The 23,136-nt window shown below is 42.9% G+C and overlaps 1 protein-coding gene across 1 annotated transcript in view; it reads right to left on the bottom strand.

The window, feature by feature from the left end:
• The window catches only part of NFE2L3 (NFE2 like bZIP transcription factor 3), a gene marked incomplete at both ends in the record, with an annotated part of 30,367 nt that continues 7,231 nt past the window's right edge, over positions 1-23,136 (bottom strand). The window contains 3 exons of the mRNA XM_084230597.1: positions 1-1,269; positions 1,828-1,911; positions 7,120-7,281. Coding sequence (XP_084086723.1) covers positions 1-1,269; positions 1,828-1,911; positions 7,120-7,281 — 1,515 coding nt within the window. The remainder of the gene's footprint in view (positions 1,270-1,827; positions 1,912-7,119; positions 7,282-23,136) is intronic.

The raw sequence follows: 23,136 nt of genomic DNA, 5'->3' as shown, positions 1-23,136 counted from the left end.
TCACTTACTTCTCTCACTTTTTCTCTTTCCCTTTTGGTTTTCCTTTTTGTGGCCTAAGGTCACCAGTTCCTTGGGTACAATCAAAACACTTCCATCATGGCTGCACTGGAGAGCATAATGGTTTGGATTGACGGGCCTCCCCTCATCATCTCTTAACTTACTAAAGACATCATGATAAAGGTCATGCAATTTCTGTTTCATTATGTTAATAGCTTTGTTACACTGGGCTCGCTCTCTCTTAAGGGTTTCCTTCTTTGCTTGTAAGTTACATACATCATCTTCTAGGTTCAAAATTATGTCCAGTTTACGCTTACGACAGTTCTGAGCGGCAACTTTATTTTTTCCTCTTCGCCTGATATCACGGATCAGGGACACTTGTAAATCTGTCAGATAATACCTGCTTAGCATGTTGTTGAAAGAATCAACAGGCATACGAACAATTTCATCTACTGTAAAAGGGATATGCAGAGCCTTAGCACGTCTTTCATCACGGCTTAAATTTCTGTCTGTGTCATTGAGATACCTACTCCTTATTTTCTGTGACTTCCCAGGCCATGAGAAAGATTCAGAAGTAGATTCTACTGTACTTGGCTGTAAGTGGTAAGTATGGTTATGAAATACGTGTTGAAATGCAACGTCGTCACGAAAACCAGCATCACTCCTGTGTTCCAGGTGACAATGCTTATTGGGCTCTGGGTAGTAGCCACCTACAGCGCCTTCTAATTCATGATAGGAAAGAGATTCAAGGTCACTACTAAAACCTATAGCTCCTTCACACACAGAATGAGAGGAATTTGACTTTGTGATAGAAGTGCTATTATGGCTTGAATTTAAGGAATGCCCAGAATCAGAATCTGGTTCTTCAAAAAGCTGGGAAATGGCCATTGGATCAAATCCTTCTTCCGTGGCCAAAGACATTAAATTTATCTCGTCAAATACGTTTATATCAAGATCATATAGAAGGTCTTGGCTTGTTAGATTCCTCATCTGATTGTCAACAAATGGAAGAAATCCTGTCAAGTTAGTTCCAGGAATGGTCTGTTCAGGATCGGTGGCTTGGGGATTTAACGGCAGAAATGGTTCCTGTGGTTGTGAAGTCCTTGATACTGGATCTCTTCTAAATGTATTGTCTGTTGGACACAGCAACATGGCCTCATGGAGATCCACATCTTGACTTATAGCCTGGCTAAAATTTATACTATAATGTGCTGAAGAATTCATGCCATCATTGATACTTCCTAGAAGAGGAATATCTCCCAGTGAGATGCCCTAAAAGGGGAAGGGAAAAATAGCACTTTAGATATACTTAATCCTATTTCAGGAGCAGCTATGTATCACTAGTACCTTTCCTCATTATTGTTCCTCTGTATGAATAGAGGGATATAGTTTTAGTTAAATAACAGGCAAAACAACATGTAACATGAGCCCAAATCAGAATATGTTGTACTTGGGGAGGGCGGGAATTATTTTTTGACCATCATGGAAATACCAAGTTTGATTAAGGTAGTAGAAAAGCTGATCTTGTTTAATTATGTTATAATTTATGAAGTGCAACTCTCATCCTAGCTGTTAATCTAAAGCCACATTGTGGAGGGCCATGAATAACAGCTATAATGAAATGCTAACAAAATTAAAGCTTATGCCTTAGACTTTCGATTGCTTACTACCATTTTGATTCATCATGCATTATATAAATTTGATTTTGGAGGAACAGTCTGAATAAAAAGCAATTCTAAGTTTTCGTGCAGTAGATAGTATTGCAGAAGTATTACTTTAAACTGCTATATATCATCCAAGAAAAGAGGTTCTATTCAAGGTTCCAATTACCTCCAGTGAATTTTCAGGTTGTGATGAAAGCAACTGAAATAAGTCTTCCAGACAGAAAGATGTGTCTGTCCCATTTATATGTCTCTGTAGAAAAACAAAAGGGGTGCATCATTCCTTTAAACGTTTTCTGGAGCTTTAAGTTTAAGCTTTAAAGGACTGCCGGTTCTTCAAGCTGAATTTTTATCCCCATTTGGAATTTTTACTTCATATACCCTTTTTTAGTAGTCAATTCTTAATATTTTAATACCCTTCCTTAATATCTTTTCTTTAGTTCCAAACTTTTTCATCATTTCTGGCCCCTCTTTCCTATAATTTTTGGCTAGTACTGTTGATTCTACCTTAAAACTTGAGATTTTTTAGATTTGTAATGTATTTATTTAATTTACCAAAATATTTGGCCTTTACTCATCTTTGCTTCATCTCCTGTCTTCAGGATTTGGTTTCTTACTGAAGTAACGCCTTTGACAGCTGTTTTTAGAGAGGACCCACAAATAGTAAGCTTTCCATTTCTGTAACCTGGAATTATTTTGCCTCCGTACTTAAATTGATAGTTTTTCTTGGTAAGAATACCAGGCTTGGGCCTCCCTGGTGGCACAAGGGGTTAAGCACTGCACTATGAAGCAATCCACAGCCTCTGCTGCACAAGTTCGATCTCCGGCCGGCCAGGGAGCAACCCACATGGCGCAATAGACCTCTCTCCTGTCTCACCCGCTGCTCCCCTCAGCAGTGTATTTTAGCCAGTCAGTTTGTTCTTTCCCTGCTCTGTCTCTGGTGAATTCTCTTACCCCCCATATCTCTGGCCTGTGCCCCACCTCATGTATGCATAAATAAATAAATCTTAAAAAAAAAAAAGAAGAATACCAGGCTTAATGTTTTTCCTCAGTATTTTGTCTGATGGCATGTATTACTGTTGACAGGTGTGCTGTTAGTCTGTCATTTTACAGCTAATCTTCCTCAGGTAATTAAGATTTTTTTCCCCCTCTTGTCTTTGTTGTCCTGCTATTTCATTTTGTCTAATTTGTTTTTATTAACTCTGCTTGACTTTGTGCAGTTTTATCTAAACCATGAAATAAATTTGATTTTGGAAATGTTTTGTCACAAGCTCTTTGAATATTGTTGCTGCTCCATACTTTCTGGTCTTTCCTGGGACTCATTAGAAATAATGCAGATTTTCTCATCCTTTCCTGTCTTGAACTTTTTAAAGATGAGTCCATCCTTTGTTTGGGAGCTGTGTCTGCAGGAATAGTTTTATGTTTTTTTTTTCTGCAAGGACCAGTTTTTATTTTCTAGATCTTGCTTTCTTGGCTGAGGATTCCTGACAGTGATAGTGTAGAATGTCAGACTTTATACCTGGTGTTGGGACCCACTTGAGGTTCTGATTTCTACTGGGTGGAGAGAATTATCTTAGTTTCCATTTTCTGAACAGAAGTTTTTAAACATTCTAAGATGTAAACTTCCCCCCAAGTGTGGTTTTGAGACCTCATTTTCCACCTATTGAACCCTATTTTCTGTTATGACATCTGAATCAAATTCCTCTTTGAGGTCTGCAACTTTGATGACTGATTATCTCAAATTTGGTTTTGAGTTCCCTCTGTTTCTTGTGAATCTGTAGAATTCTCATCCTGGCTTTTGAGTTCCGCTATACAATTAAATGTAGAAACCATTATATTTTTCCTGGATTTCTATTTGTGGTACATTATGGGAGTTGTTATCTTCGTATGTTAGCAAGTTCACATTGCTGACTCATGTGCTAGGCAACACTCCCAACCGTTTTTACTTTGTTTCCTGTTTTAAAGATTCGGATCAGTTGGAATGATTCTTTTCTTCCAGATATTTTGAGTACTATGAAACCTTGTTTTCAAGGTTCACAATTAATACACAAGGCTTTCTATTTTCTACAGGACTATTTAAGCTAAACTGGTAGATGCGATTTCTTTCTTTGGCAAATTATGCATTCCTAGTGGATAGAGGAATGCTTCACCAATGGGCTTGTTAATTTAAAGTGATTCCTACTTAGGAAATTTCAAAAATGGGCTGTTCTCTTATTGACTCAAGCTTAATTCATTATGTCCTGGCCCACCAATGCAGAAAATGTGCTGCTGAACACAGGTGTGAGGATGGACAGCACTCTCAAATCTGGATTTCTATGAAAACAATTCTCAATGATGGGCAAATAACAGTTTGCAGAAAATAAAGCTTGATCTAGGAACATAGATATCAGGGTATGAGGATCCTTTGCTCAAAATAAATTATAGACTGGTCCCTTCAGCCTAGTCAAGGACATATCATTAACTGCCCCCTTAATGCCCCTGGAGATGCAGGCTGCGTGGCTAACCCCTACCAATCCAGCTGTCTGACTGGGTCCACAAGAGACAAAGGCAAGAGATGGAGAGGTGGGAGGAGCAAGAGACAGCTTCTGCCAAGTCTTATCATTTCCAGTTCTCCCTGAGCTGTTTCTCTCCAGGTACCCCCTTCTGTATGGATAGTGGTGATGAGGGCCTCCCGATTCCTTGGTATTTTTCTCAAACCTACCTTTACCTCTAAAACAGGAAAAGAAAAAAAAAAACCTGCTCACTTTTCTTCAGAATCTCATGTGTCTTTTATTTGCGGACCTTAACTGTGGTCAGCATTCTGTTTGAAATCACTATGTAACAGAACTCTTCTGACACACTTAAGAAATTAAACAGGACAATTTTGAGACATTTAGTTTCACAGAACTTAGTAAATTCTCCTCAATATAACTGCTTCATATTTTTGTTCAACTAGGCAAAAATCCTGCACAAAAATGGACAACTGAGTCATTCTTACAAGTAACCTTTCGATATTCCACATTATTAAGTTCAATTTAATTGCCAGGAAATGGTCAGTTTTTTAAATAAGTCAAACAATTCTTCCTAAATCTTCAAACACACAATTCCATTTGGATCAATAACTCACTGCATTTTGAACAGAAACCAAGTGTTCACAGAATATGGTGGGGCCACATTTTATCTTTTAAAAGACGAAATATTAATATGAACTCAACTAATCTTTAGTGAGAAGAAAATGTCTTCAGACTAGTTAACCTACATACACTGTGTATTCAGCAGCAGCTGGCAGTCTATGTCTAGGCTTGCAGTGGGGCTACAAAGAAGTCACTGTTACTGAGCAAATTATGTCCATCCCAGGTATTCTTTCAGGTTTGTCATCCAAAAGCATAGAAATAAAACTTCAGCGATTCACTGTGGTCATAATCAACTCAATTTTGTTTTATTTCAACACAAATAGAGCACGTACTAATATCTCAGAAAAGGGTTGCTAGAAATATTGTCAAAAGTTCATTGAAGAAATGTGTAAATGCTAACTCAACAAGACTGACAGAGGTACAAAATAAGTGGACCCTGATAATTAAGAACCAAGGCACAAATGCCTTTGCTTTGGATGATTAAAATGTGTTTCTGGAATGTTCTGTCCATACTGATGTTTATTCTAAGATATATATCAAATTCTCCAAGGACATGCCCTACTTCATCTATTTCTTCATTAGTATTAAATGAGTACCCACGATGTATCTGGCAGTTAATTACTATAGGTAAGTCAAGCAGAGAAAACAGTTCTTTTGGGAAGCGCTACGAGGGAGTGAAGAGAAAGCAAACCCCGGAGAAAAATACTATATATAATGAAGCGGTAAAGAAACTACCGTCTCCCTAAAAATACCGTCTCCCTCAAAAAGATGACTGTGAGGCACTTGGAAAAATGGGCTGGAATGTCTCCTTCAAAACAAATATGGTTCTTTCAGTATTTTGCTCATATTAACATTGATATGACACAGTGTGTGTGCTGGTACGTGGATGCCCGCACGGGGCTGGAGGCAAAGCCAAACCACAAGGGTATGTGAAGTATGAGGAACACAGCAGAATGAGTAAGAGCTAGCCTGAGAAAAGCTGAATCTAGGGAAGTATCTGGAATGAAGTACAGGTTGCCAGGACCAGCTGCTGGAAGGCCAGAATGTGGCTGAGAGTGCCACCTGAGGTGGTAATGCCTTTGTCTTTGGTCAAGGGAAGGGCGGGTGAAAGACTCCCAGCTCTGAGGGGCATGGGGTCACCAAAAAAACAATGAAATAAAAGTGCCTCAGACAAAGAAGTAGTTTTAAACATGCCCTGTGTTCAAGGGAAACCAATGTGAGTTTGATGCCAGTCAGGTAACACCTCTCTTGAACACTTACCACCCCCCAACTAACCCTAGCCAGCCCCAGAGAAGACAGGAGGAAGAACTGGGAAAATGGAGAAACAGGCCACACAGCCTGCTAGTGGAGGGAAGAGAGGAGAAGCTGAATTTCAGTTCAGATTTTGAGAATTACATCAATTGCTGTACTGAGACAAACAGATTTTTATCTGGAAGTCATGGCTTCTGCCCTAGATTTCACGCAGGATGCAGAAAAGAACTGCAAGTCAGAACAAAGTGTAAGTGGTGGGGAAACGTTGGGTGGGCAGAGAGCGCAAAGCTGTTTTCTGATTCACTCCATCAATCATGTAATATTGAATGTGATGTTACACCTGGTCAGGGTTACAGAGGGACTCTCCATGCTCCAAGGGTGTTCAAGGACAAGACTGAGAGAACATAACTTCCAGGTGAAAAATGCCAAATGGATCAGGTTTGTGGAACCTCCAGGCCTATCTCGGGAGCACTTGTTTGCTAGGCTGTGGGCTGAGACCTCAGGCAGGCTGAGAAGAAAGTGGGAGTATGGCTCAAGTGAGAGGGGTTGAGGGTGGGGAAGCACAGGCTACAGAAAGATTCCATACCTTCAGCCTGCCTCCTGGTGTTCATCTTTTCATACCTCTCGTAATTGTCAGTGAGGAATCCAGGAGACAGTCCCTCCAGACCTGACCTTTATTTAGGCCAGCAATGCGAAACCGCCTTCCACCACGGCCTGCCAGGACAATGAGTAAGGACTGAGTCCAAGCCCGGCTGGTGGGGAGGGTGATGTACCTGTAGCCCTCTGGCCCACTCTTCCAGACCTGGTCACCTGGCTGCCTCAGCAGGTGGCTGATTGAGGATTCCTGGCTGAAGGGGTACAAGTCACCTCATTTTCCCTTGCCATGGCAAACACAACAAAACCCTGCAACTTCCTGGAGGTATGTATGTGAATGTGAATGTATGCATGTGAATTTTAAAAAAGTATTTTCAGGTATCAGATTTGCTTTATAGTAGCACACACTTGCATGCAAAATGTATTCTCAACACAAACTGTCAAAGCTATAAAATATACAACAAAACCAAAATAGTAAGGCTGGGATATTCTCACAGACTTACCTCATTTCTAGGTTCCCACTCAGGTTTATCTGCCATTTTATGTTCATCTTCATTCTTCGGCTGTAGCGGCTCCTCCTTTGAAGTGGAAACCCTTTGCTCATTTTCCTCATTCTGGGAACTGAGATCCACAGCTTCAGGTCTCTCTCTTAGTACCTCAATGTCCTATAAAAAGTACCCCAAAATAATCTATGTAGTACCCATATTTCATCAAATATGTCAAACAATCTTTAAAATTGTATTACGGTCAGTGGTTACAAAAACCCCCAAGTCAAAAAGCTAAGGCTGGCATTTTATTATTTCAGTATCAAAGAAACATTTAATTCTGAAACAAAGGTCTGTTTTGTGTTCTCTCCCTCCTTAAGAACTCACTCGGAGACAGGCTGTTCTAGTCTGCATATTTACATTATATGCATTTATAAAGATTCTGCATTAAAAGCATTTAAAATCTGATTAGATGTGAAAGATCAATGTTGCCAGCCGGCAGTTTTCATTTAGCCTTCTGTTGAAAACAGATCAAACAGCTAAGCTGGAAGTAAATACTGATCAAAATATACACAGAAAAATCTGGAAAGTATTATTGCAAAGTAGTAATTGTGGTTCTCTGGGGGAGGGGTTGGGGTGGAGTAGGTGTAAAGAATTGACTTCACTTTACAATTTTTGCAATACTGAATAGTCTACAACAAATGTGTTCCTGGACAATCAGGAAAACCACAAACATGGTTTTATTTTGAAAAAATAAAGTTAACAAAGCTTAAACTAATGTCTTCATAGATATTTTCAATTATGCTAATTTACCCAGGTGAGTCCTTCTAGCTCTAATTTACTTGATAATCTTTTAACTGCAGAGTCTTAAATAATTAAAAGGGTAGAGATTTCTTCTAAACATTCAAACAGTTACCGTTCAGCATATACCCTATATACTGATACTTTTGATGATACTAAAAGATCTCTGTATAATTCTCCTCACCCCCTTCTTACATCAAGGCTTCTCAACTCAAATAATCTTTTTTTTTTTTTTAATAGAGGCATGCTTTATTTATTTGTTTGCTGGTTTGTTTGTTTGTTTTGTTTATACAAGCACTGGGTACAGTCAGAAGTGCGGGAGGGTGAGAGAATTCACCAGAGCCAGAGTGGGGAGCAGAGCAGGCAGAAGGACCGAAGTACACTGCTGAGGGGAGCAGCGGGCGGCAGGAGAGGTCTGCGCGCCATGTGGGACCCTCCTCCGGTGGCCGAGGAGCAGCTGGGGATTGAACCGGCGCCGCAGAGGCCGCTGGCAGCTTCGCAACCCAGCGCTCAACCGCTGCGCCACCGGGGAGGCCCTCAAATAATCTATTTTTAATTTTTCTTTTCCAGCAACATTGCACACTGGATGAACTTAAGGACAGCCCCCACCCCCGCCCCCGCCCCCGCCACCCACTGCCCCTCCAGCACAGAAATGTTAACAATAAACAACAGAAACAAAGGTCAAAGAAAGGAAACCCACAGATGCAAGAAGAAAGCAGAGAAATCATAGCAAGTATGGAAAAAAGGTGATGCGCTGGTAGCCAGCTTGCTTCTGGCGACCCAACCCTACATGACATGTTCTGCTTCCTCCCCTCTTAATGGGTATGGGTCACCTTCCCCATCTCTCCATGTGCTGCACACTCCATCTCCAGGAGCTCCTGTGCTCAAGGTCATTGCTTCTGCAATGACCTATCTACTGGATGATTCTCACTAGTCTACACATATGAAAACACCTCCATCTTTAAAAATCCCTCCTTTGGTTCCACATTACTCTTTAGATCCTACCCTGGTTTTCTTGTTCCCTTTTAGAGCAAGATGCTCCAAAGAGCCACCTGGGCTCTCCTGAAGCTGTTCCAATGAGAATTCTGTCCCACCACCCACTGATGCAACTTATCAGGGTCTCTTAAACCGACAGTTCTCATTATCCTCTTACTTGACCCACCAGCAATATCTCAGTAACTCCCTCCTCTTAGAGACAGGCTCTTCACCTGGCATCCATCTCTAGTCTCTGCCTCACTGACCTGCCATCTCTATGTAAGCCTCATCTTTACCATCACTGGCATGGCAGCGCCTCAAGTGCAGTCAGGCACACTAAGCACTCGCCCACCTTTCGGCTCAGTGGCTTGGATCTATCTGCTGTTCCTTCTGCCCACGAGGCTTTCCCTTGGCTCAACACACCCACATCCCTCACCGCTGAGGCTTCCTTCGGTTCCCTATTCCAACATTACTATTCAGCTTTCTTTTTCAACCACTCTCTCCATAAAAAAATATCTCCCACCAACATCTAGCTCCCTACTCTTGCTTTATTTTTTTCCATAGCATTTAGCACCAGTTGCTGTATTACCATGTTTATTTGCTGGCTGTCTCTCTCTCCCAAAAGGATGCTACTTTCTTGAGGGCAGCAGCTCTGTCTGCTGGGTTTCTGCTGTATTCTCACTGCCTGCCCCAGAGTCTAGCACATAGTACATTCTTATTCACTGACCAGATGAAATCCTAGACATGCATCCTAAGACTTTGGTAGAGGCACGTGTTCTGATGGGTGGTGTCTTGCTTTTCCCCTGCATTTATTAATACAATGCTGATCCCTATGTAAGTATGGGGAAGGCAGGAAAAGGTGACTGACTGGTCATGGCTCTCCTAATCGCTTACCTTTTTTTTTTTTTTTTTGGGTGGGACCCTCCCCGGTGGCTGGGGATGGAACTGGCGCTGCAGAAGCTGCGGGCAGCCTCACAACCCAGCGCTCAACCGCTGCGCCCGCCACCAGGGGAGGCCCACTAACTGCTATCTTTTGCTAAGGCTTCTTTTGTTAAACTTGAAGATGATCAAATACAGAATTCTGGATTCATGATCTATTTTATGATAGTAAAAGTTCTCTGTATGATTTTAGAACCAAGAAGCACTGTCTCCTTACTTAATCTCTAATATGAGCAAATACAATACTCACTGAGGATACACACATGAACTTGTAAACATGAGCGTATGTTATCTATAATGTAACAAAAATAAACAATAACAGAGAGATCCAAGTGGGTACATGATGGAGTCCAACCCATATGGAAACCTAGGAAGTAAACTTTAGTCTGGGAAGGTTTGTTTTGTGGGGAAAACTTTTAAGAGTGTATTGCAGTTTAGTAGTCAAAGTATGAAAGGCCATCTACTTAAAAACTCAGTTAAAAAGTAACTGAATGTAAAGAAATTTGTATGATCACAACTCACAAGAAGCAGATATTAGGCTAAAAATCCTAACATAATAATGATTTATAATTCATTAAATAAAAGAATCAGCGTCTATCTGCATATAAACTAATGAGAGAAAAGGGAATTCTCTGCTTAATAAGTAAAGTACAACTAATAAATATACAATTAGGAAATTACTAGTGGATGTTAAAATGACAAGTAACAGGCCTCCCTGGTGGTGCAAGGGGATAAGCACTGCACTATGAAGCAGTAGCATCCTCTGCAGCATGAGTTCAATCCCCGGCTGGCCAGGGTGCTACCCTACCCACATGGCACAGCAGACCTTTCCTGTCTCACCCACTGCTCCCCTCAGCAGTGTGTTTCAGTCAGTCTGCCTGTTCTGTTCCCCATTTGAGTCCTTTCACCCCCCCGCATCTCTGGCCTGTACCCCAGCTCTTGTATGCATAAATAAAGTAAATCTTTTATAAATAAATAAAATGACGAATAGCAAAAGCTTCATGAGAAATAAGGTATGTTTAAATTTTCTTACAAGATATTTAAATAGTCTCAAAGTATCATCCCACAGATTACTTGTTAATTACAAAGAGAAAATGTGGCACTACAGGAGAAACCTGGCAGGTACCATCTTAACAAAGTGATGGAAGCAGAACACAGACAGCATGAAGTGCATCCTGATAAGATATATAGACACATGACCACATCTGTGAGTCTTGCCTCAAAAGTCATAATCTTAATGTAATTTGAGAAAACATAAATAATCTTGGGTAACTCTTCTAAAATCTAAAGGTCAAAAAATACCAGACTAATGAACTATTCCAAATTAAACGTGATTAAACAGACTCACAGCTAAATGTGTGATTCTGGATTAGATGCTGAGCCAGGAGAAAAAGACAGTTACATAGCACATTACTGGGGCAATAGATAAAATTTGAGTATGGACAGTGGATTATATAATCGTCTTAGATCATGATGGCTTCAACTCACTCTTAAATGTTTCCAAACCAAAGAATTTATATATGTAGATAAGTTAACTAGTACAAAATGTAAATAAAAGATAAATGCTGGTAAAGGCTATATACTATTCTTATCACTTTTTAAAATTTTGTAATTTATCTAAAAACCCATATATAACAAAATCACATTGCCAAGGCAACAGCAAAGGGTTGATCCAGAAAACTATTCCATTAAATTTTCTTTCTTCCTTTTTTTTTTTTTTTTTAAAGATTGATTTATTTATTTATACAAGAACCGGGGTACAGGCCAGATGTGCAGGAGGGAGAGAGGATTCACCAGAGCCAGAGCGGGGAACAGAACAGGCAGACTGACGAAATACACTGCTGAGGGGAGCAGCGGGCATGACAGGAGAGGTCTCCGGCACCATGTGGGTCACCTCCTTGGCAGGCCAGGGATCTAATTCGTGCTGCAGAGGCTGCAGACAGCCCCACAGTGCTGCGCTCAGCCGCCTGTGCCACCGGGGGAGGCCCCCATTAAATTTTCTTTTAATCCATATTTTCCACCCAAAGTGTACAGTCATACAACTGCTTTAATAACTGTTTTCCCCTGTTCCTTTCCAACATTTCAATTTCCTATTTTGTTTTCTTGTCTCATTGCTTTGAGTATGCTTCTGAAATAATGTTCAATAATAATGGTGATCTGATGGAAAACACTCCTGTTGTGCTTCCTCTAACACGTCTTCACTTCCGACATATGGTCTATGGGTTTTCCACACAACCAGTTATTTTGTGGCACCAGCTGGATGTCACAAAACATTGAGTGTTAACTCAATTCTGACACTATCAACACCTGGAGATAATGTTGGCTCCCAGAGGTTCAGGGATCAGACTTCCAAGCATTCCTTCTCCCCTACTTCAGCCGCCAATGGCACATTTGGGTTGTTACCTGTGCTTCCCATCAACTGGCTATAAATTAACGAACTCCCACAACCCCCTTCTCAGATTCAACTAATTTGGTAGAGCACCTCACAACTCTTATTTAAAGGAAAACATTTTACTTACTAGATGATTGGTTTATTATAGATGACTACAACACAGCGATTTAGAACAAGGAATGTGGGAAGGTGCAGGGCTTCCTTGTCAACTCTTTGTGTACTGCTTTCCCGGGACCTCCAACAAGCTCACCAACCTGGAAGCTCTCTGAACTTCATCCTCTTAGGGTCTTACAAAGGCACCATTATATAGGCATGGTGGATCAAATCACTGGCCAGTAGTGTTTGAAGTTGAGCTCTAGTTCTCCCCTACTACCAGCTATAGCTAAGTCAAACTTTTTTTTTATTTTTTTAAAGATTTATTTTTATTAATTTATGCATACAAGAACTAGTGTGTAGGCCAGAAGTACGGGGGTGGGGGCAGTGAGCGGATTCACCAGAGACAGAGTGGGGAACAGAACAGGCAGATCTGGTGAGATACACTGCTGAGGGGAGCAGCGGGCGAGGCAGGAGAGGTCTGCTGCGCCATGTGGGTTAGCTCAAACTGAAGTTGCAGTGGCTGGTAACAGCTTGATAGCACTGAGACTTTAACCTCTGCGGCATCAGGGAGGCCCCCTAAAGTCAAATCTTATTACATGGGGTTTCCCTGACAACTAACCCTCACCCTTAGGGACTTTCTAAAAGTCATTTCATTAACATTAGACGGGTGTGGTAAAAAGGGGCTGATTATGAATAAATAACATGATGTTCCTTTCACTTTTATGGCTTTGGAGTTACTTCAAGAATTGAGGACAAAAGACCAAGAATGTAACAGAAGGTGCTCCCACTACTCTTCTCTCTGGAAACCCCAAGTGTTTTGGGAGCTCCGGGCCAGACAGGAAAATCTTTCTGGAAAGACCAAATAAATATTTAAATTACATGGTCACACCTGATATTGTTATTGATGAATTTAATGGGAATGCTTCTAATATTTCACTAATAAGGATGACTTGGGGGCTTTTGAGATTTTATTTTATTTTTTTAAAGATTTATTTATTTATACAAGAACCGGGGTACAGGTCAGATGCACGGGAGGGTGAGAGGATTCACCAGAGACAGAGTGGAGAACAGAACAGGCAGACTGGTGAAATACATTGCTGAGGGGAGCAGCGGGTGACACAGGAGAGGTCTGCTGCGCCATGTGGGATTCTCCCTGGCTGGCCGTGATCGAACCCATTCTGCAAAGGCTGCGGAAAGCTTCACAGTGTAGCGCTCAACCACCTGTGCCACCAGGGAGGCCCAACTATTGAGATTTTACTATCAACCAATTTTTAAAAAAGATTTATTTATGAATACAAGAACTGGGGTACAGGCCAGGTGTGGGGAGAGAGAGGATTCATCAGAGACAGAGTGGGGAGCAGAACAGGCAGATCTACTGAAATACACTGTTGAGGGAAGCAGTGGGTGAGCTAGGAGAGGTCTGCTGCACCATGTGGGTAGTTCCCCAGCCAGGGCTCGAACTCATGCTGCAGTGGCTGCCGATAGCTTCACAGTGCTGTGACTCAACCCCTTTTTCCACCAGGGAGGCCTGCCATCAACCATTTTTAAGTGAGTCAGTCAATCAAACTATTAAAAAACAAAATCCAGGGCCTCCCTGGTGGTGCAAGGGTTAAAGACAGCGTGATCAAGCTATTGCCAGCCACTGCAGCATGAGTTCGATCCATCCGGCCTGGGAGAAACCCACATGGCACAGCAGACCTCTCCTGCCTTGCCCACTGCTCCCCTCAGCAGTGTATTTCAGTAGATCTGCCTGTTCTGCTCCACACTCTCTCTGGTGAGTCCTCTCACTGCCCCACACCTCTGGCTTACACCCCAGTTGTTGTATGCATAAATAATAAATCTTTTTAAAAAAATCCAATTGGAAAAAAATGACAGCTTTTATAGGTAGGAAGTTGAAATAAGGTTATTAGAGAAAAAAAAAAATCAGGCAAAGTCACCTTCCCTTTTTGAGGGAGAGAATGTCTTTTTCATGCAGATTACCTCACTAGTGCAGACCAGGAAATTCCAGATTGATCGGTTTAAAACTCCACTTCCAGGAGAGGCAGAAAATGCAATTAGGTTTGGCAAGGAGATTTGGTGGGGGTTGCGTAAACATCTCCACTTTGAACCTATTTCTTTCTTTTTTTTTTTTGAAACAAGTCTTACTGAGTGCCAAAGACTACTAGGTGCTGGGATACAACAGTCAGATGAGACATTCAGACTGTCTCTTCGAAGATCACATTCTAAAAAAGAGGAACCAAAATTACAAGTGAACAAACAAAATAACGACAAGTTATGCCCCTTGGAGAGAAGGAATTGGGGATCTACACTGGAAAGAGTGGTTAGGAAAGGCCTGTCTAAGAGAGGTGATATTTTAGCTGAGGTCTACAGGAAAAAAGAGAAGGAAAGGATTGAGTTCGAGGAATAGATAATGCTCTGCATACTCATTTCCCTGACTGGTATTAGATGCCATAATGTATTTAATTAGTTTCTTAATGATGGGGATTTAGTTGTTTCCATTTTTTTTCTTATAACAATATTAAAATGTCCTTATACATACTTCATGCATACATGTGGCAAACAGAATAAACTAAAATTTATGTTATTTCAACTGATAGGTGCATTTTATTTATTTGGTGGATTCCACTCAATAGCCCTTCAAAAAAGTTTGTGGCAATTTGAATTCCTCTTAATGATGGGTGATGGATGAGAAGTCGTATATCACTGTCATTTTAATTTATATTTCTCTTGTTATTGTGAGGTTAAACATCTATCTATCAAAAGTTTGAAAGCACTTGTATTTCCTTTTCTGTTAGCAGTTTGTGGCCTTTGCCCTTTTCTATTGAGGTGTTTGTTGGCCTTTTAATTGATTGGTAGAAGCATAAGATCATTGTTATTCATATCCTCCCATCCAGTGTCTCCAGACTTGCAAGCACGGTAGGTGAGAATACCAGTTAGGAGACTATTACAATAATGTAGGTAAGAGTAGATGATGAGCTGGGAAAAGGTGGTAATAACAGAGACGTGGAAAAGCCCATGACAGACTTATTAAAAAAGGAGGGCCTCCCTGGTGACAAAGGCGGTTGAGCGCACCTCTGCAAAGCTGTCTGCAGCCTCTGCATTGCTGGTTCCATCCTGGCCAGCTGCAGAGAAACCCACATGGCACAACAGACCTCTCCTGTCTCGCCCGCGGCTCCCCTCAGCAGTGTATTTCAGTCAGTCTGCCTGTTCTGTTCCCTGCTCTTTCTCTGGTGAATCCTCTTACCTCCCGCACAGCTGGCCTGTACCCCGGGGTTCTTGTATAAATAAATCTTTAGGAAAAAAAACAACACAGGAGGGGCCTCCCTGGTGGCGCAAGGGGTTAAGATGCAACCTATGAAGCTATCCACAGCCTCTGCAGTACGAGTTCAATTCCCGTCCAGGGAGCTACCCACATGGCGCAGCAGACCTCTCCTGTCTCACCCACTGCTCCCCTCAGCAGTGTACTTTGGTCAGTCTGCCTGTTCTGTTCCCCACTCTGTCTCTGGTAAATCCTCTCACCCCCCACACCTCTGGCCTGTACCCCAGTTCTTGTATTCATAAATAAATAAATCCTTAAAAAAAATTTTAAAAGACGGGATTATTGATCAACTGCAAATGGGAAGTAAGGGAAGAATTCTTTTTTTTTTTAAGAGGCATGTATTATTTATTTATTTTTTTGTTTTGTTTTGTTTGTTTATACATGCACTGGGTACAGTCAGAAGCGTGGGAAGGTGAGAGAATTCACCAGAGCCAGAGCGGGGAGCAGAGCAGGCAGAAGGACCGAAGTACACTGCTGAGGGGAGCAGCGGGCGGCAGGAGAGGTCTGCGCGCCATGTGGGACCCTCCTCTGGTGGCCTGGGAGCAGCAGGGGATCGAACTGGCAACGCAGGGGCCGTGGGCAGCTTCGCAACTCAGCGCTCAACTGCTGCGCCACCGGGGAGGCCCAGTAAGGGAAGAATTCTTAAGAATGATTCCTAAAAATTTCTGGCTTGAATAACTTGTTGGATAGTTAGGGAGACAATTGTTTGAAAGGGTTAAGGTTTGAATTGGAAGGATAAATTGGAAACATGAATAAAAAAAAATTCACAGGAATTAATGAGATTCCAGCAACAGAATAAAAGCACAAAAGGTTCAGCATCCAAGTCAGGGGAACTGTAACGTTCAGTCAGGCAGAGAAGCCAGCCAAAGACTGGGGAGGGCAGGAAGCAAAGCACAGAAGGAAGCCTGGGGTAACAATGTCTCCCAATCCAAAACCATTTCAAGAGGGAAGGTGGCTGGAGGTTGCACAAGAAAAGAACAGAAAAGTATCCATTAGACTTGCAATAATAAAGCTGTTGGTGGCCTTCAAAAAGTCAAATTAGGGTAGAAACTGAATGATACTGAGTTGAGTAACTGGGAGGCGATAAGAATTTTGGCTCAGAATGAGTAGAGAAATGGGTCAGAGTGGCCGTTATTACCCCAACCAGCTTATTTTCAAGAAGGTAGAAGGGAGCTGGTAACTAGCCGGACAACGGGCCTAAACCAAGGCTGTCCCAAACGGTCACCCTTACTTATGAGGCCTGCATGACTATCAAGACTCTTGACAGCAGACTGAGAAGTGCCGAGCATATTCCACACTCAGGTACATAGCGTTGGTGGTTCAGTAAACATTTTCTTTGCTAGTCCTTGTTCATTCAACTATCACTTATTGTGAGTTTATAGTTAACAGAAACAGGAGTCGTAAGAAGTGTGACAAGTGGCAAGGATATTCCCAGGGTGAGCGTGATGCAGGCACGTGGAGCTTTCCACGCTGGACCCCCTTAAGGACGAACTGGTGGCAGCTGCCGGTCACCTGTGGGTAGAGAGCCTCTACCTGTGCCTTTATGGAAAGCCACAAGGGCCTTCCCAGATACCACGTCCCCAGCAGAGCAGGCAGGGTAAAAGGCCCTGGCCATCTGAGCCGAATGGGACAATGGTGACGACTACTTAGCCCCAGCTCTTGGTTTTCTTGTCCTGAACCACAGCTTGACTTCTGCTTCTGTCCAGTGCTGCTTTCAGCAGCTGCTCTCCCTTCAGCAGCTGTAGATCCCAAGATGACTTCTTAAGAACACGCTGCATGCTAAACTCAGCCTCAGCCCTCTTCCCAGAGGTGCGACTTGGGAGAGTAAGCAATTCCACCTTGGGGCACAGAGTCCAGAGACTCAAGGCTGGAAGAGTGGAGGAGTATATTATCTCTATTTAGGAAGTTAAAAAAAGCCCCTTGCACTTGTAATTTACAGTCTGCAAGTCCCCCAAAAGCCTTGTGGTTAGGAGGGCTAGGTCCAAAAAAGGGTAATAAAAGGCCCATCCTACTTCTACCAGCCTCGTGACCTTGGGCCACTATGACCCCAAGTTTCCCTGTCTTTAAAATGAGAGGATAAGGGCCTCCCTGGTGATGCAGCAGTTGAGCGCTGTGTTGCAAAGCTGCCTACAGCCTCTGCGGAGCTGGTTTGATCCCCGGCTGCTCCCCGGCCACCAGAGGAGGGTCCCACATGGCGCACAGACCTCTCCTGCCGCCGGCAGGAAAGAAGGTCCTTCGGTCGTTCTGCCTGCTCTGCTCCCCACTCTGGCTCTGGTGAATTCTCTCACCCTCCCGCGCTTCTGACTGTACCCAGTGCTTGTATAAATAAATAAATAAATCTTTAAAAAAATAATAATCACTTTAAAAAAAAGGATAATATTTTCTAATTTACAATTTAAGGAGGGAGTTTGTTGAAAAGAAATACTTCATATATTTTAAGATGCTATGGAGACATTAATCATACCCTTTTCTATTGCTTTTTGATTCTGGAGAGTTACAATTAATGACTAACTGACAGCTCCATCAGAATGTCAAGAGAAAGCGATACCAGCCCCGTAAGCCAGTAATTACTATCCCAGCACTCTTCCGTTCCTGTTTTTCTCAACTTGATGACATGGAGCTGAGATAGAACATGTGTTTTACAAGTACTGTTGTATATACTGAAGATTTATGGGTCATGCTCTTAATTTAAAGAATAGGTCAGTTAAACCCATCATTAAGTTACTTTTTATTTGTGTGTAGGTGATTTTTATTCTGGTGGGGCTGGGACTCAGTAAAAAAAAAAAAAAAAGAAAGAAAAGAAAAGAAATAAGTTTCCACCTTGCCATAGGAAGCCACCATTAAACTTGTGAGCTAGGGAGTCTGGTCACAAACTGGCACCTGCAATGCAGGCTCCCCCACCATAGCCCTCTCAGCAGGGAACCAACCAGTCCCATCCTCTGGACAAATCCAGAACCTCTTCAGTTTAGGACCCTTCACTAAGAGAAATATCCTCCTATCTCTGAAGTCTCATGGTTTCTAGGTTTTCTTTGATGACACTTAGCCTCTTCTATGTAAAGTAATTATTTGGGTTTGTCTTTCCTACCAGGCAATTTACAACACCTGTTCTCCAGCTGTTTTCAGCTTTGTCACCAATGTGGGGGGCAGAGGCAAGCCTTGCATGAAGGTTTTCCCAATGATGATGGTGGAAAAAGGGGAAGCAAAGAGCCAGAGCTGGGCTTTGAAGTTCCTGGTGACCGGCAACGTGATCTCTAAGTCTGTATTTATTAAGCTGTACGGGGACCTGAATAGCGTGATGGAGTCTGACCCTGAAAACACTCTTTGTGAACAGCCCCAGCTTGGCTGGCCTGGGCCTTTCATTTATTCATCTGGGGGAGGAAGAACTGAGACCTGCTTTGACCTTCAGAGATGGATGAACCTTCAAAGACAAAGAACAGTGTGGTGCCTACAAGAAGGATGACATCAGAGGGAGAGGGGCGAAGGCCATAGAATTCTGAGGCCTGTCTCTAGGCTGGAGTCATCAGGTCTAGTAAGGAACAAGGAGCCAGATAAAGAGAGACTGTGTCCTGTTTGGCCTGGTGGTTTTTAATAGCAGTTTATAATAATTATAGCTCTCATTTATTGAACACTCGTTGAGCCAGGCACCACAGACATGATCGTGTTTAGGCTGCTTGGTAGTACTAACTCTCTCACAGGAAGACCTGAGCCACAGAGAGGTTAAACCATTTGCTTTGTGACGTGGCTAGGAGGTAAAAGAACCAGGATTTGGCTGCAGGTATTTTTACTTCAGTCAGCTATTAAGCAACATACTAGCTCTTGCTTGCCCCCCTCCCCCAGATCCATGAGCATCCCCCAGAAGCTGTCCCCCCTGCAAACTGTGGGGCGCCCCTGCAGTGGCTTCTGGCTGGGCTCACCAGCAGGAGATAGGAGAGCAGAGGGCAAAAGAGAAGGGGGGCATTTCTCTTCCTTGATAGGCAAGGACCTTCCTGCCTCACCTGGCTCTAGAACACGACTTGCTCCCCTTTTCCTACTGGTAGTCTCTGCGTGCCCCAAGAATCCTGTCTGCACCTGTAAGTCATCATTCAGATCTCTTCGCTAAAGTTACCTAGGGTGAATTCTGCTTCCGGCCAGAACCCCGATGGCATCACTGCTGCTCACACTGGCTCCCACTTGCCTCACAGTGAGTCACGTGGATTGGTACAGCGGTGGTGGGAAGCACTGACTCCATATGAGTAAATGAAGTTCCTGTCTATCTGAATATCACTTCATCATGCAAAACAGCTGGCAACAATCAAGAGCTGGATCTTGTTTGGGCTATGAGTCCAACAAACAATTGTGAAAACCATTCATGAGATCAGCCAAGGGATGGGGATCCTGACAGGGTATTTGATATTAAAGAAGCATTGTTGATGTGGGGGGGGGGGGTAAGGGCATTGTGGTTATGTTTATAAGACACACATTGTCTTAGTGTGTCCACTTGCAATACATGCTAAATATTTTCTTTTCTTTTCTTTTCTTTTTTTCTTTTTTTTTTTTGTAGATTTATTTATTTATTTATACAAGCACTGGGTACAGTCAGAAGCTCGGGAGGGTGAGAGAATTCACCAGAGCCAGAGCAGGGAACAGAACAGGCAGACCGACAAAATACACTGCTGAGGGGAGCAGCAGGTATGGTAGGAGAGGTCTGTCGCGCCATGTGGGACCCTCGCCTGTGGCCCAGGATCGAACTGGTGCTGCAGAGGCTGCGGACAGCCTCTCAGCCCAGCGCTCAACCGCTGCGCCACCGGGGAGGCCCCATGCTAGATATTTTCCACAATAAAATGCAATAAAGGCTAAACTCACTTCTGGAGGCCCCTTGAGGGAGCAGTTAAAAAAAAAAGACATACCCACATGGCTGACGCTAAGACACGAGAGGCAGACAGTCCATGTGACTGCCCATCAGGAGAGGTCGGGTATAAAAACAACCCGTTTCCAAACAGGAGCCTCAGTACCTGTGGCACAAGGGCCTGAGTTCCAACCCACATGCTTGGACTAAATGGAGCTTATTCTCAGGAAGGCTGGGGGTATGGGGATGGGAGCGAGTGGTGGCGACACAGAGGAGTGGCAGATTCATTTACCATTCACTCATTACCCCAGCAAGCAGGATAAATCCAATGGGCTGAATGGTCCTTAAAATGCATTAAGTTTTTGTATTTTATTATGAAAAATTTAAAACCATAAAATAAGCAGAACACTATAGAGTAAACCCTCCATTCCCCATCATCCAGTTTCAACAATTATTAACATTATGCTTTTCAGACACCTCCACCTCTTCCCACTTAATTATTCACCACAGATTTAAGACAAGATTTACACATGCAGAAATGCAGGAACCTTAGCTGTACAACTTAACAAATGGAGGCACAAGCCACCATTTAATTCACACCTCAATCACAATATAGAACATTCTTCCCTGTCAGTTATCTTCTGACATTTTCCCTTAGTTTTGCCTGTCCTAGAACTTAAACACAAGTTTTAAACTGCATTTATTTGCAAGTTGGTTCTGCAATCATTAGTAGTTTTTTGTAACTTAGTCCCCTAACTCCCAGCAAAGAATGAGATGATCTTAATTTTAAAATAACTGGTAAACCTGGGCATTAGCCCTAGCCCTGCTGCCCAAATATGTCACTTTGGCCCCCTCCTTGACCTATTCCAGGTCTTAAATTCATAGAAGGGTGGGCTTTCAGCCAGGCACCCGTGCCACTCAGGCACTGCTGGGTATGGAGAGGTCCTGGGGAGTTACACTACAGCTGAAGTTGAGCTGGGGTTGGTATAAGATCCTCTGGTGATCTGTGAACTGCAGGTTCCCAGCCCCATCCAAGAGGCTCTGATTCAGGCAGGCACGGGTAGGACTTGCAATCTGCATTCTGACAAGCAACCCAGGTTAACTGCTGCAGTCACTGGATCAATCCTGGAAAACTCAGTTCCAAAAAAAAGGCTAATGAGCTTTCAGGATTCTGCCTCCTTAATAAGTCCAAGGCCTTCTTCACAGAACAGCTCTTCAATTATTTGAGGGTGGTGATCATGCCCCTTCCTCAGTCTATCTGACCAGGACAGAATATCCCCAGTCCTTCAATCCAGCAAGATTTCTTCCCTTTCATACCAAAGCAGGTCACAGCCATCCTGGGTGACTTCCTCTATGGGACAGGTGTTTCCTGGAGATTAGACTCTAGGCTCAGGGACAATGACAGCAAATCATCTGCTGAATGTCTATTAACATGTCAGAGACTGTACTGGCCCTTTAATTTACAATGTGATGTAATCCTCACAGAATTCTCCCAGAAAGAGGTTTAATCTTTTACAATTTAGAAACCAAGACTCATAGAGATTTCTCAGGAAGAGATGGCACTGGCATGATGCAATGGTATGACGGTAGGGTACAGTACTGAGTTCCTTAGTGAAACACTAATTTAGGGGCTGCTGTGAAAGTATTTGCAGATGTAGGGAGCAGCTACAACCAGGTGACTTTAAATAAAAGAGATCATCTTCAATTTCAGCCAATCAATTAAAGGGCCTTAAGATCAAAACAGGTTTCTGTGAGGACAAAGTAATACTGCCTACAGCCTGCAGCATCGGTTCCTGCTCGGTTTCTGACTACCCTACAGAGTTTGGACTTGTCAGCCTCTACCCTATCATACTGCCTGTGACCAATTCCTTCAAATGAACTGCTAATATAAAATGTAATATATATTACATTGTGATACTGCTTCTGTTACCTGGAGAACCCTAATACTAATGAGAAGCCAGTTCTATGTGACCCCAAAAGGTCATGACTTGCCTCTATGTTCCTGCGACCACCTCAACCAAAACAGCCCAGGTGTGCTTTCTGAGCCCCCGGCCGGCATGCCAGCCCACACATGTGTCTGAATATTATTGTATTCTTAACAACTAGAGTTTGAGCAGAAACCAGTCATATTCAAAAGGGTTTTTTGAATGGCAGGAGCTTGTTACGTTTGAAGTTTTGTAGTGGGCGGGAGGTATGGTTTACCCAGTGCTTAAAAGAGGGATCTGGCAGGGCCTCCCTGGTGGCGCAAGGGTTAAGACGCAACCTATGAAACAATCCGTAGCCACTGCAGCATGAGTTTGATTCCTGGCCAGCCAGGGAGCAACCCACATGGCGCAGCAGACCTCTCCTGTCTCACCCGCTGCTCCCCTCAGCAGTGTATTTCCGTCGATCTGCCTGTTCTGTTCCCCACTCTGTCTCTGGTGAATCCTCTCACCAGCCCCCTCACACCTTTGGCCTGTACCCCAGCTCTTGTATGTATAAAAAAAATAAATCTTACCAAAAAAAAAAAAAAAGAGGGATCTCATCTATTCTGGGCAAGGTCACTAACTTGCTTTATAACTTCAGGCAATCCTAAGTTTCAGCACCTGATTAATTATAACACCAACCTGAAAGTCTGCTTTCCACGGCTCCCATCCACTCAAACTGGCATTAGATGGTCAGCTGGCCCATCAGGATTTTAGATCTGAC

Source organism: Talpa europaea (genome assembly GCF_964194135.1).
Source record: "Talpa europaea genome assembly, chromosome: 3".
NCBI lineage: Eukaryota > Metazoa > Chordata > Mammalia > Eulipotyphla > Talpidae > Talpa > Talpa europaea.
Note: the sequence above shows the minus strand (reverse complement) of the source record. Positions and strands in the feature narration are given on the sequence as shown.